Raw genomic sequence first — 15,030 nt, forward strand, 5'->3', positions numbered from 1 at the left:
TCAGCCATAATGTTCTACTCTGGTCAAGGGACATCTACTGCATTTTGTTAATTTCTAGTCACCATATTTTAAGAGGGTCATTGCAAAATTTGAGAATATATAAAGGAAAAAGAGAGTAGTGAAAAGTATGAAAACTAAGTTCTTAACACCTATGCTCTCTTGCCATATAAAAGGTCAATACAGATGATAGCTCTTCCATGAAAAATACTTATAAGAAAACAGAAATACATGCACCCAAACAACTATCCTGGCACATGAATTAGACTACTTTATATTGACCCGTACAGCCAATCTACTACCAATTGCTGAAAGTCACAGGGAAGTGGATTTTAGCTCAATGACAAGAAAAATTTTAAAATAATTACAGCTGTCAAAAATAGAATGGATCTAGTCGTTGGAAGGTCTAACAGGGCTGGAATAACTAACAGGTAAGAGATGTTACAGAGAAAATTTCTGCACTAGGTGAGAAGTTGGAAGAAAGGTCCCTCCCTATATGAAGATTCTATGATTCTAATGAGAAATTTACTGCCAGTCCAATATGAAGCAAATCTTTAGTCATTAAGGCCTTAAAGAATAGAGTCAAGCACTTTAGAGGTGCATGAAAAATATTAACACTAACGATGAACACCTATATGCTAAATGTTTTGCATTCATTACTTTATACTTCATTTAATCCTTTTATAACAACCTTATATGATAGGTACTATTATTACTATTTCCACTCTTACAGAGTAGTGAGGCTTAGAGAGGTTTTTTAATTTATTCAATGTCATTCTTACTTTTGCTGAAAATTGCAGTGCCACCCCAAAGCATACCGAATTCCCCATTATACAGTTACTGCTCAAAGGATAATTTCTTATTATCAGTAGGTAACAAGTAATCAGAAGCATCTTCAGAAAAGTTCTTGTCTAGTGAACCCTCAAAGGGCAGTTGTGAGATTTTTTTAATTAGAAAAAAATTCAAAATTTAAGGAATTTCAAATTATTCTTCGTAGCAAAAAAAGGTTCAGATTGGACTGTCTAAATTGGCCATATACCTTTAAACTTTTGTGAATAAAACAGATTCAATGAATGAGAGTTAAAATGTGGTAAAGCAAATCTGAATCACACATTTTCAAACCTTTGCCATTATTATGTGACCATGGGCAAGTCCTTAATCTTATCTTTTTATTCCTTCATCTGTGAAATGAGAATGAACCTACTAAGGCTGACATAAGAATTGAATGAGATGACACATGTAAGCATTTAGCATAGGGTCTGACACCATTATTACACAACCCAAGTAATAAAGCAAGTGGGGAAAAAGTGCCAAACATATTCTACAACTCATTCTAAAACATTAAGAAATTTCAAAGTGTCATTATGTTTGATAAGCGGACACATTTTCCATTATCCTGCCAATAAATTTCTGATGACAATCATTTTTGAAATAAAGTGACAACTAAATAAAATGTGCCTTCTTAGGAATGTCATTTTATGCAAATGATCGCCCAAATAATACAATTTCAACTCATTTTCTTCAGACACCATTCATTCAGTGTAAGATGGATAAAAGCAAGTTTAAAATTATTGGTTTTGTTTGTGATTTTTACAACTTGGTTCGAAGTACTCTAATAAACACATGTTGTTTACTTTTGTTTTCTATGTGCAATCTTTGTTGAAGAGTTACTGCTGCTATCTTTGACAACACTAGCAAAAGAGAAAACCTCTCATTCAAGATATACACTCTGGGTCACTATTTTGATACTTTAGTGTTCACTAACATTAAATACTCGGTATTTTATCCCTAAAACTTGACATCTATTCTTTAAAAAAAAAAAAATCACAGCTGGGAAAGGAGTATTTAAAGGATGTTTGCTTTTGAGTTTTGTCACAAAGAGTGTTTTTAAAATATGATTTATCACAATAAAATTAACTGAAGTTCTCACTGTTCTCAAAGAATTCCTCATGTTTTCCCAAAAAAAAAAAAAATGTTTATTTTGAGAAACCTCTTTCAGCATACCAGTTTCTAGACATAATCATTTTTATAACTGATAGATCCACTGGCAAATATTTTTATTTTACCTGTAACTTAAAACTGTAAAGAGATAAAATGCTTTTATATAAACTACATGTGACTACAGGCAATTATTAGAGCTGCAATCTGAAATACGTACACATTGTCTGCCTGTGTTTGAAACTGAAGATTATTTAACAAGGGAGTACACACAAGTCATCTCTATGACCTACTGAAAAATGTCCTATAAATATTCATTCTTCTGACATAAACTATCATTCCAATAAAATGTCACTGTCAACGAGTATCTAGAATAACATATGGGGCTTTTAAAAATCCCATCAACTACTTTTCAACTAAATTTATTTCACTGTAATAGAAACTTTTCATTTTCCCTTTTAACTAGTCCTATAATTAATTGCGCTGTCTGACCACCACGACCTATGAGAACTTGCGTAAAGAACGCAATGTCATCACCCAAAAGTTTCTATTAAGCACTTGTCAAGAGTACCATGGAACAGTTTTTAAAAAACCAGGGAAATCGCTTGGGTTTTTTAAAATTTTTACAAACATAATTGGGTTATGCAAGAAATGTTTTAAGGCGAAGATATGAATGACAATTGATGACTCCAAAAATATCCAGGATGAATTGCATAGCCACGATTTTATAAACTAAAGAGCTTCACTTGAATTGTATCTAGTGAATACTCTCCAGGCTTCCACCCTCCCAGTTGATTTCATTTGTCCATCAATACAACTTTCAATAGTTTCTCAAGTATGCAAATCAACCCCGCTATTTCCAAAGGACTGCTGAACGAAGACCTTGACATTTTTTTAAATGTCATCTTAGAAAGATTCTCCAAGCAATACCAGTCTCACCTACATCTTCACATTAAAAGGCCTCTACTATATTCCATACACACTATCCCAATCCCGACCTGGCATCCTTCATCCTGAGCTATAATAACCAAGTTTCACTCAGCTATGTCCAGGTAACTGAAAGTACTGCTGGGGCTGCCTAACCTGCCTCATCAAGTTTTACACACACCCTGTACTGAAGACATCTCAGCAGAAAGAAGGTTCACTCACTTCATTTTGTGGGATCATAACCCACGGCACAGCAAACGCCTTCTGCAAGAGAAGGTAGGAGCCACGGAAGGCTGTGGCTTTTGCAGGGTAATTGCATGCACGCAAGAGCTTCTCTGACAATTTCATTTAACTAGACAAAAAAGGCTGGGTTCAAAGCTGCAAATATATAATAAACGTTGACGGAAAGCGGGCGGAACGTCGATTTTCTTCAAGCAACACTAGTACATGTACAAGTTCTGCACCACGGCTCAGAGGAAAAGTAGCTTACTGACGCATTGATGGAAGGCTATTTTAAAATTACTCAAAGAATCTAAGGCATCAATCTGACTGGGAAGCTCATACCTCCTCTCCATACACGCAGTCTGTTTTCCTATCTAATTTAAGAATGAATCGCTGGCAGCCACCAGGTGCAATAACCGTGAGGAGGAGGACGTATATCCATCACAATGCATAATGAGGTTTGCCAACCCCGGAGCTGGTGCCCGTCCTTACCTTAGCAGATTAGACAGGGGCAGGGGTCCGGATCCACCGCCCAGGATCCCTCCTTTCCTGCCAGACAGGAGTTTCTCCACCAGAGCCACATTTCCAGTGCGAGCAGCTTCCAGCAGCTCCTGGTCCTTCCCCATAGTCTCTCACCGACTCCCCCACAGAGTCCTTACCCCCCTCGGGTCCTCCTCCCCACCCACCCCCACTCCCCAAAATCCAGGGCCCTCCTCGCCCCACCCTAAAATAATGCAAGAGCTTCAGCACGGAGAGCTCCCTGCAGCCCCAGGCAGGGAGCACCACTCTCTCCTCCTCTTCGGGGCGCAGCTTTTACAATGGGGATCAGACCATGTCTTGAAAGAGGGGCTGGCCGAGCTGGGAGCCGCGACGCGCCCCCACAGCCACTCCCCTGTATTCCCGAGGCCTCGTTCCCGCGGGTGGGGCGTGAGGGGGTGGGGACTCAGGGGTGCTTTTGAGGAGCGGGAGGAGGGTGGTGAGGACTGAGGTCGGAGGAGGAAGAGGAGGCAGCAGAGACAGTCCTCGCTGGAGCGGGAGCGCAGGGAACACCCGCGGCGGCGGCAGCGGCCCGCGCGCCCTCCCGCCCGGCCCGGGCTCGCCTCAGCTTCCTTGGCGGTTACGCGGGGGCGGCGTCCGCGGCTGGGCGGAGCGCGGCGGCGCCGGCGGCTCGTGCGCCGTGGCCCGCGCCGAGGCAGTGCGGTGCGGACAAGCCGCAGCGGGCTCGTGCGGAGGGCGACGGCGGCGGCGAGGCCTGGCGCGCGGGGGGCGTGTGCGAGCGGGCAGGTGCGGCCCGCCGTGCGGCCCGAGTTGGGCGGCGGGCTGGCGGGGAGGGGCCGGGCCGGCTGAGGCGGGGCTTTGGCCCTGAGATTCTCTTCGTTCTCGTGGGCGGGGACCCTCCCTCCTCCACTCTCCTTGGAAGAGCGTTAACCGTGTGAGGACTGGAGTTCCCCGGGCCGAGTCGGCTCCTCCTCGGCCCGGCGGGCCCCGGCGACACGCGTCGGGTCTGTCACGACGCCTGAGGAAAATCCTCCATGATAGGGATGGGGAGGCTGGTGACACTGGGGAGGGGCCCTTTGGCCACCGCTTCCATCCGAGTCTAGGCAACTTGACCGGCATTTCGCCCTTCCGCTTTACCTCCCCGAGAGAGCCTGAGATCTGCCCTTGGTTAGAAAGAAGAGGCTCATTTCGTCCTAGTTTCTGTGGCACCGGCCACCGAGCAGTTTGTGACTGTTCCAGTTTTTCTAGAGTCTTTAATCAGCCCATATTTTAGTTGGGCTTTGGAGATCTGCTGACTTGTAAGAATACCAGGAAAAAGGCTCTCATTGAAAATTTCTCCACATCCACACTCGAAAAATATAAATGGGCATGGATTAGAGATCCACTTTAATTTGCATATATCATCAGCAATTCACTGTGGATGGTTGGCATGACTTAGATGCTCTCCTTGGCCGTCGTGGAGAACGCGCGTTTATTTTCTATTAAAACTTCCTGTTACACCTTGTGCTTTGCATTGTCCTTGAAACAGACTTCATAAATGTTCACTTGTTGATAATCGATTGGTAGGAAGAGGACTTAATAGGCACTGTGCTTACAACAACCCAGCGAACTGGATATTATTATATCCATTTTAGAAATGAGGATATACGGCTCAAATGGTTAATTAAATTTCTCAAGATGCCACATGGAGTAAGTGGCTGACTAAGAACTAGACCCCAGAACAGACTCACTCCAGACACCATGTGCTTCCCAATGTACGTTCCTGCCGCCCATGGAAAAGCAAAATGCACAGACAATAATTATTGCATACATTTGATGAGTAGTTACTATGTACCAGACACTATGCAAAGTGCTTTCCATGTTTCATTAACCCTTGCAACAATCGCATGAGATAGGACCATTTTCATCCCTATTTTGGAGATGAGGAAACTGATTACCCGCAAGATAATAGGGATAGAAAGTAACTGAGCCAAGGCTCAAATCCGGCACTGTCTGCTGTAGGCAAAGATTTTAAATAAATAACTGGGGGAAACTTAAAAATTTAGAGATAAATAACAAGAGTATATTAAAACATTTTTATGGAATTCATTGTGTTCTAAGATTTCATTTGAATGATTCAAAGTATTAGGTAAATTATGGCTATTTACTGGAGGTTTCCTGAAGTATGTAGATTTTGGCTAGTGTCGATTTTTAATTCATTTTGGTTTTGTTTTCTGTGTTAGAATCTTTTTTATAAGATAATCTATGTTATAATAATATGATCCCTGACATAATGGAACTAGCAGACCAATGAAAGAAACAAGAGATAAGGAGCCATCACATTCATTTTGAAAATGGCATAGGGAAATCCTTCTTCCTTTTTCCTAATGTTGCCCCCTAAGCAAAACACACCTTTCCCAGAATATACTGTAAGTATTCAATTGGTCAGAGCTGAAAATCACCCACAGTTTTCACAAGCAACATTTAATCATGGATGAGTTGGTGACTGCAGGCCCCGAGTGGTCTTATCGAAATCATGCAACCACCACCCCCAATGGAAAAACCATTAGTAATGATTTACTCTAAGAATCAATTCCGTAGTTCAGGCGTTCTACTGACATATGATAATCAAATCCAGTTTTTCAGCTTCAAACTCTGGTGTCAGTGACTTCATAACTTTTTTTTCTTTAGACATTGCAGTGACTGCACCTTATAGCTTTTTGTTGAAGAGGATAAAGGCTTTGGCTACATGGGGACTAACATGCAAATTAAAAGTGAAAACACTCTTTTAAAAATCTACAGAGGCCAAAATACCCAGATCTTTTAAACATCCAGATTTAATCAAGATGTTTAGCATCTGTGAATAATGAAAAGAGCGATAGAATCTTGGGAACAAATTAGACAATCACTACCTCAGTGTGTTCATAAGTAAAATGAAGAAGTTACGTCGGATGCCTTCCGCTGGCCTTGCCAGCTGTAATATTCTATGCCTATGATGAAACGTAGTCTTAGTCCATTAAGGCATTTGCATCACTGAAGCTAGAAATTAAGTATGGAGATAGATTTGAGATTTCAATTCTGTTTTTATTTGATTTGATTTTTTGAGACAGAGGAGACAGAGTCTGACTCTGATGCCCAGGCTGGAATGCAGTGGCATGATCTTGGCTCACTGCTCCTGGGTTCAAGTGATTCTCGAGTCTCAGCCTCCCGAGTAGCTGGGATTACAGGCACCCACCACCATGCCCGGCTAATTTTTGTATTTTTAGTAGAGACAGGATTTCACCATGTTGGCCAGGCTGGTCTCAAACTCCTGACCTCAAGTGATCCACCCGCCTCAGCCACCCTCTATTTTTTTTTTAATTATAAAATAAATATATATTTTTTCAGGTTTTTAAATCTATCTTTGCTATTCTCAAAGGACAGTATTAATAATAGCAAATGTAGGCCGGGCGCGGTGACTCACGCCTATAAGACCAGCACTTTAGGAGGCTAATGTAGGCGGATCACAAGGTCAGGAGATCAAGACCATCCTGGCTAACACGGTGAAACCCTGTCTCTACTAAAAATACAGAAAATTAGCCAGGCCTGGTGGCGGGTGCCTGTAGTCCCAGCTACTCGGGAGGCTGAGGCAGGAGAATGGCGTGAACCCAGGAGGCAGAGCTTGCAGTGAGCGGAGATCATGCCACTGCAGTCCAGCCTGGGCAACAGAGCAAGACACCGTCTCAAAAAAAACTAAAGTAAGGCCGGGCGTGGTGGCTCATGCCTGTAATACCAGCACTTTGGGAGGCTGATGTGGGTGGATCACAAGGTCAGGAGATCAAGATCATCCTGGCTAACAGGGTGAAACCCCATCTCTACTAAAAATACAGAAAATTAGCCAGGCGTGGTGGCGGGTGCCTGTAGTCCCAGCTACTTGGGAGGCTGAGGCAGGAGAATGGCATGAACCGGAGAGGCGGAGCTTGCAGTGAGCCAAGATCGTGCCACTGCGCTCCAGCCTGGGCAACAGAGCGAGACGCCGTCTCAAAAATAAATAAATAAATAAAATAAAATAAATAAAATAATAGTAGTAAATGTGTATTTTGTGCCAGGAATGATACTAGATTCTTTACTTTCTCTCATTTTATTTAATTTTGATATAACACTATAAGGTATTATAAGTCCCGTAGAATGTCTGAATCCCTTATATTTCAAATTCTGATATAAATCTACTTCTGGATACATTTTGACAAGAATTATTGTTCTAATATACACATATTGCAAGTCACTCTTCTAAGGTTGATTAATAGAAGAGACTAGGGGTTGAGATTAGAAGGGGGAAGTAAAGCAAAGACTAGTTTTTGTATAGAAGTGTTTGCACACACAAAAAAAAGTCTTTGGAAACATAAAAGAAATTGAAGGACCATAAATCCAGATCAATCTTAGAATTACATACGGAGGTCTGTTTTCAGTGAAGAAGAGGAAAAGATAATGTCTTATAACATGAAGTTATCAACAGAGCTGAAATAAGAAGATAAACCTGTGATTTATGAAGTAGATTTAGAAGATATTTACTTTCTCCATCTCAAGTTCTGAAGTTACTCTGCATCACTAGGACTATGAAGTCAACAGCTTCATGTTACAGAATATGAAGATACCAGACATCTGGATAGAAGAGCAGGTTCTTGCTTCCTGCATGACATTAAAGTTCTCCACATGGCCACTTGGCACAAACTCTGTCCCTCATCATCTTCCTGAGGGAACCCAAACACCAAGTGTATTATATTTAAAATTTTTCTGAAGATTCATGGCCATGAATGTTGAAGGCCACAGAATACCAATCACCCATCTCCTCCAAGTTATAATTAACTGAAAACAGACACAAGGAATCAAACGCATATCTCATTAGCATATCATCTTTATTATGAGTCACGTAAGGGTCTAATATCCCACAAAATCCCTGCTAAAACTACACTAAAAATGAGACTAGGGCCTACCTCTCTGTGAATGTGCACCTTGGGACCTACCTGTTCGGAGAGGTAGATCTGCAAATCTAACTGTATATACCCAGCCAGACTAACGCCTATCTCACAAATAAAGTCAGAGGAATGGAGAGAATGATCGATTTCCAGGGCTGCCTTAGGAAAGCATGCTGAAACAGATTCTTACCCCAGAATGTCACCATCTTGGGGCAGCAAGCAGAAAAAAGCCCACTGCCCTTCTTAGTGATCCATGAGACAGGCAAGAGAGAAAGAAAACCAGAGCTGAGCCTGTATCTTGTTTTGAAAGCAAGGTAGCCCCACCCACTGGTAAAGTGGTCCCAGTGGAGAGAAGTAGGGAAAGAAACCAGAAGTGTTCACTGTCTTGGAAAGAGGAGCAGAAGCCTCCTCTCCTCTAGGGAAAGTCAGTGACGAGGAATAAGAGTTCCCCCAGGACTGTCACACTACACAACATTCCATCACCATCCTGCTGATTCTACCATTAACTCTCTCTCTGAGCCACCCTGCCTATGTGCTACTACCTTTGAAAGTCTATGTGCCCCACAGGTGACCCTGCACCTGGCCAACTGAAAAATATTGTCTTGTATTCACTTCAAACTATTTTTCCCACCAAGAGAATCTACCCAAATTTCAGATAAATGATTTTTGACCATTTTCTTCTATTTCCCACTGAGGAAAATACCTAGCATCCTAACAAACCTATTACACAATCTCTCAGAGGGGCTGCTAAGAAGACACAAAAACACATTATCCACTTTGGCATCTTAACTGATCTCCCTGAAGGGTTAATCCCAATCTACCTACTTCTTACACTCCATCCTTTCCTTCTTCTGCACAGTGATGCACAGACTTTTTTCGTAAAAGGCCAGAGATTAAATATTTTCATCTTTGTGGGCACACCGTCTCTGTTGTACTACTAAATTCTGCCATTGTAGCGTAAAAGTAGCCGTAGACAATACTGAAACAAATTAGTGTGGCTGTGATCCAATAAAATGTCATTTATGGATATTGAAATTTGAATTTGCAAAATTTTCATAGGTTACAAAATATTCTTCTTTTGACTTATTTTCCAACAATTTTTAGAAAGCAAAATCTATTCTTAGTTCACTGGCCATACAGACTGTGGGTGGGATTTGACCCATGAGCCATAAGCCTACAGATTGAAGAGTGACATATTCCAAAGCCACTTTGGGGATACTGCTTTCTCCCTTGGTCTGATTGTTTAGACATGGGGGCAGGGGGCAGAATCAAATTGTCCCCTTTAAGGCATCTCTTCTACCCCAGCCTCAGCAGACAGAGAACCTCCCCATTAGCAAATCCTCTCTAACTCTTCTACATCTCAAGAAAGACCCTTAGGCCAGGCGCGGTGGCTCACGCCTGTAATCCTAGCACTCTGGAAGACCAAGGCAGGCAGATCACCTGAGGTCAGGAGTTTGAGACCAGCCTGGCCAACACAGTGAAACCCCATCTCTACTAAAAATACAAAAATTAGCTAGGCATGTTGGCATGCACCTGGAGTCCCAGCTACTTGGGAGGCCAAGGCAGGAAAATCACTTGAACCCGGGAGGCAGAGGTTGCAGTGAACCAAGATCACGGCACTGCACTCCTGCACTCCTGCACTCCAGCCTGGGTGACAGAGCAAGACTCCATCCCAAAACAAAACAACAACAACAACAAATACCTTTTTGGGGTCTCTATCATGGTCACTTTACTGAGATTTTTGTATTATATTGGCGTGCCCTTCTTTACCGTGAACAGATTGGAGAAGGGGCCCCCGCTGAGCTGAAACTCAACCTATGAAGAGAGGGATGATGATGATTTCTGACATCAGACAAGGGGCCCCACAGGACTAAGACCCAGACCTCTTAGAAGGAATCACCAGCTGCTTGGTACTAGTGTCTCTGAGGCAAAGCAACAAGGCTGGTTCTGCGTATTAGAAAAACTGCAAACTGGATTCAACCACTGCTTCTAGAACAAACTGCCACTGCCAGGCTGAGGAAGTGCAGTCTCCCTCTCACATCTTTTATTGGTAGATCCTCACAGAGGACAAGGTGGCAAAGCAGTAATATGGTTTGCAGATTATTACAAAACAGTGTATGAGAATGGGCTTGAAGTTAAGAGACAGCAGTGCAATAAAAGGCATAATGCCCCCTTTAAAATCAGGTTAAACCAGCTTCACTTCTTGCTACCATCATCACTAAACTTCACAACCAGTGTTTTACTCACAACTTCTGAGAATTCTTGATTTCCTATCTTCACTTCTAAGGCTCCTGGTCTTCTGTCTCCACTCCTACAACTCATGAACCTCTTGGATTCTGTCTTCTGCTCTGGCCCAGTAGAGAATTCTATCCAGTACTTGGTTCCATGAAAAACCCGATCATTTTCTAAAAATCTGAAGAGTGACACACTGAATAGGAAAAACTCAAACTGTTTCGCCTCTACTCTCACGCCACAGCAATCAACAACACCAAAGACATCTGTGACCAAATGTGTGGCGATTTCCCTCCACAAATAAGCAAACAATCAGTTCTGGAGCAGACACGAACTGGGTGTCCTCTAATTCAATTCAATTCTGACACCATCTACCTAGAGATAGTGTCAGATCTCACAGGTTGAGGGCTCTGTCCCCAAGACTGCTCCCCTCTTCCAATGCCAGTCACAAGGTCCCGGTTGTTTTGTCTGTGTTTCTGCCCAACCTACTGACTACATATCAGGGATACCACCCCGCCTTGGGTTCAACTAATTTGGTAGAGCAGGTCAATTAATTGGCTGGAGTGGCTCACAGAACTCAAAGAAACAACTCCATTTTCCAGTTTATTATAAAACATACCACAAAGGATACAGATGAAGAGATGCATAGGGTGAGGTAAGAGGGAAGGGGAAAGGCACTTCCATGACCTCCCTCCCTGGGTGCATCACCACATGTTCTCACTTGTAGGTGGGAATTGAACAATGAGATCACTTGGACACAGGGCGGGGAACATCACACACTGTGGCCTGTCAGGGGGTGGGGGGCTGGGAGAGGGAGAGCATTAGGAGAAATACTTAATGTAAATGATGTAAATGATGAGTTGATGGGTGCAGCAAACCAACATGGCACATATATACCTATGTATCAAACCTGCACGTTGTGCACATACATGTACCCTAGAACTTAAAGGATAATAAAAAAAAAAAAGTAGTGTGTATGGATAGTAAATGGAAATTAATTGTACAGTGCCCATGTAAGCATGGTGAAAAATGGTAGGAAATCAAAAGAAGCCAGGGTCAGAGATTGCCAGTCAAATGCCATTTTTAATCTTATTATGTTAGAGTCATACCTATTCTGTGTAATCTCTACTATGTTATAGAAAAAAACATCAGAAAGTCCTTCAACATACTTTTTCTCCAAATGACACAAGTAGAAAACCATTGCAGAACCTCATTTTTATCAGGTGGCTGGTAAAATGAAATGCACAGAGGATATATTGTTGAAACAGAATTTTTACATTAATTAATGATATTTAGATGCAGTTTCTACTTTTCCACATAAAAGGAATCACTATTTCATTAGATGCTTCTCTTTTAAGTTAGAGTGCAATTTTCTCCCACTTTTCTGATGTTTGATATAAGGGCAAGTCGCCTTTTTTTTTTTCCCACTCAGTTTGTGAGCTGTAAAGTCATCTTATAATTGAATCCAAAAGGGAAATTACAAGAGAAAAGGCAGGATAGACACACTGGATTTAATGTTCGTTAATTCCTAATAGTTTATATGTTAACTCTATGATGCTGTTTTTCTCAACTCTTCTTCAGGGGTGTGTGCGTGTGTGTGTGTGTGTGTGTGTGTGCGCGTTTGTGTGTTGAGAGCAAGGAGAGACTAGATGGTGGCTGGGATATGTAAAGTCTGTTTTCGCCAGTGGACTCTTTATTGAAAAATCAAATCATGGTCATGTAGATTGTCATTCTGTTGCTTACACTGAAGGAAAAAATCAGAGATTCAGAAAACCATGGGAATATAGTAGCAGAATTAAGTAAATAAATTAAATAATGTTAGGGAATGTTGTTAAGAACTTAAATAACATATATTTATCCTCATTAAGAGATACTAAATATAATTGGTATAATACTAATAGTTTATTAGGTTTTTAACATTAAATGCTAAACCTCTTGCCAATTACATCTGAATAGCTCTAACACAAAGGGAGAAGATTTGTATGAGGACTGTGTTCTGGGATTTTTTTTTTAATAAAAAGAATACTGTACATAATATGGTTGAATTGGTATTGCTATAATCACCTCAAATTTTTTCATTGATTTATAAACTTTTCTGGTAATAAAAAATGCACATTTTCAATTAAAAGTTTTTAAATTAAAAAGTTATCTAAGCTGGAACATTGTTTCCCAGAGTTCCCTTGCTTATATGATCCCAAGTTAAGATTGGCCACAAGAAACATTTGCACAAGATTTAGAAGGCAGAAATGAAGCTGCAGCCATGACCATCTGCAAGCATTGAAGGTGTCAGATACTGTTGCAGCTTGTGCACATTGTTACTAATCTGGTGGCTTACCTGGGTATGGGGCAGCAGCCAAGCCTGCAGAGCCTCCTTCTCTGGTAATATCTCCTCCTTGTGCTTCTCTGTTGCACCAGAATCATGTGCAGTTCCATGACTTAAGGAAGCAGCCCCTTCTGCAGGTCACCATGATGTCAAGGTTAGAGCAGGGAGAAATAGAGGCAGCAGGTTCCAGTTTATCCTCATGACTTCCAATTTGTCTTATTGTCTCCCACCCATGTCCAGCTTTTCTTCCCAGCTCCCAGCCTTGACGACCTACGACTTCAGACCTTCAAACGTGGTGTGTATCTTCTTTATATGTATTGATGGATGAGGTCAGCTATTCTTTCTTCAAATAATCTACTTCCTTTCTCTCTCTCTCTTCCCCTTCTTGTGCTACCATAATGTGTATTTTGGTTTGCTTGATCATGTCCCATACGTTCCTTAGGCTCTATTCACATTTCTTCATTCTTTTTTCTTTTTGCTCCTCAGAGTTGGTAATTTCAAACAAACTGTCTTCCAGTTAGCTGATTCTTTCTTGTGCCTGTTCAAGTCTACTGTTGAACCCCTCAAGTGAGTTTTTCAATTCAGCTATATTATTTTTCAGCACCAGAATTTGTTTGCTTTTCATATAATTTATCCCTTTGTTGATATTTGCATTTTGATCATGTATCATTTTTCTGATTTCCTTTAGTTATTTATCAGAGTTTTTGTGTATATTTAAGACAGTTGTTTCAAAGTCTTTGTTTAGTAAATTTAATATTTATGTTTCTTTGGGGACAGTTTCTAGGGATTAATTTCTTTCTTTGACTAGACCATGTTTTCTTATTTAATTGTATGCCTTATGATCTTTTGTCAAAAACTGAGCATTTGAAAAAAGAGTTGGCCAGGTGCAGTGGCTCATGCCTGTAATCCCAGCACTTTGGGAGGCTGAGACGGGTGGATCACTTGGGGTCAGGAGTTCAAGTACAGTCTGGCCAACATGGTGAAACCCCATCTCTACTAAAAAATACAACAATTAGCCAGGTATGGTAGCAGGCATCTGTAATCCCAGCTACTCGGGAGGCTGAGGCAGGAGAATCACTTAAACCTGGGAGGCAGAGGTTGTGGTGAGCTGAGATCGCACCACTGTGCTCCAGCCTGGGCAAAAGAGGGAGACTCCAGCTCAAAAAAAAAGAAAGAAAAGAAAGAAAAAAGGAAGGAAAGGAAAGAAAGAAAGAAAACAAAGAAAAGAAAAAAGAAGGAAGGAAAGAAAGACAGAGAAAGAAAGAAAGAAAGAAAGAAAGAAAGAAAGAAAGAAAGAAAGAAAGAAAGAAAGAAAGAAAGAAAGAAAGAAAGAAAAGAAGAGTCACCTCTCCTAGTCTTTACAAACTGGCTCAGTACAGGGAAGCCCTCACTTAAGGACTTCTCGGGCTTTTTCTTGGCATGCTGCTTCTGTGTGTGTGTGTGTGTGTGTGTGTGTGTGTGTGTGTGTACACGCGTGCTTTTTCCTGATTCCCTAGCATAAGGGTCTGCTTTTAAATGTCTTAATTTCCCTAAGAGTCTTATCCCTGCTTCTCCATTAGGCCTTAGCCATTCTATTGTATTTCTTTTTTTTCTTTTTCTTTCTTCTCTTTCCTTCTCTTCCCTTCCCTTCCCTCCCTCCCCGCGCCCCTCTCCCGCTCTTTTTTTCTTTCATTTTCCTTTCCTTTCTCTTTCCTTCTCTTTCCTTCTCTTTCCTTCTCTTTCCTTTCTTTCCTTTCCTTCCTTTCCTTTCCTTTCTTTCTTTCTTTTTTCTTTCTTTCTTTGTATTCTATTATATTTCTTTTTTTTTCTTTTTTTTGTTTTTTTTATTATTATTATTATTCTACTTTAAGTTCTAGGGTACATGTGCCTAACGTGCAGGTTTGTTACATATGTATACTTGTGCCATGTTGGTGTGCTGTACCCATCAACTCGTGAGCACCCATCAAAATCAGTAATCTC

At 41.4% G+C, this 15,030-nt stretch overlaps 1 protein-coding gene across 11 annotated transcripts in view; it reads right to left on the bottom strand.

The window, feature by feature from the left end:
• The window catches only part of ANKS1B (ankyrin repeat and sterile alpha motif domain containing 1B), a 1,288,070-nt gene extending 1,283,664 nt beyond the window's left edge, over positions 1-4,406 (bottom strand). For all 11 annotated transcript variants that reach the window (XM_005571954.5, XM_015430681.4, XM_005571953.4 and 8 more), the window contains exon 1: positions 3,577-4,406. In XM_005571954.5, coding sequence (XP_005572011.1) covers positions 3,577-3,710 — 134 coding nt within the window. In that variant the 5' untranslated portion in view covers positions 3,711-4,406. The remainder of the gene's footprint in view (positions 1-3,576) is intronic.
• Positions 4,407-15,030: the final 10,624 nt, after the last annotated feature.

Source organism: Macaca fascicularis, chromosome 11, assembly GCF_037993035.2.
Source record: "Macaca fascicularis isolate 582-1 chromosome 11, T2T-MFA8v1.1".
In the NCBI taxonomy this organism is placed as follows: domain Eukaryota; kingdom Metazoa; phylum Chordata; class Mammalia; order Primates; family Cercopithecidae; genus Macaca; species Macaca fascicularis.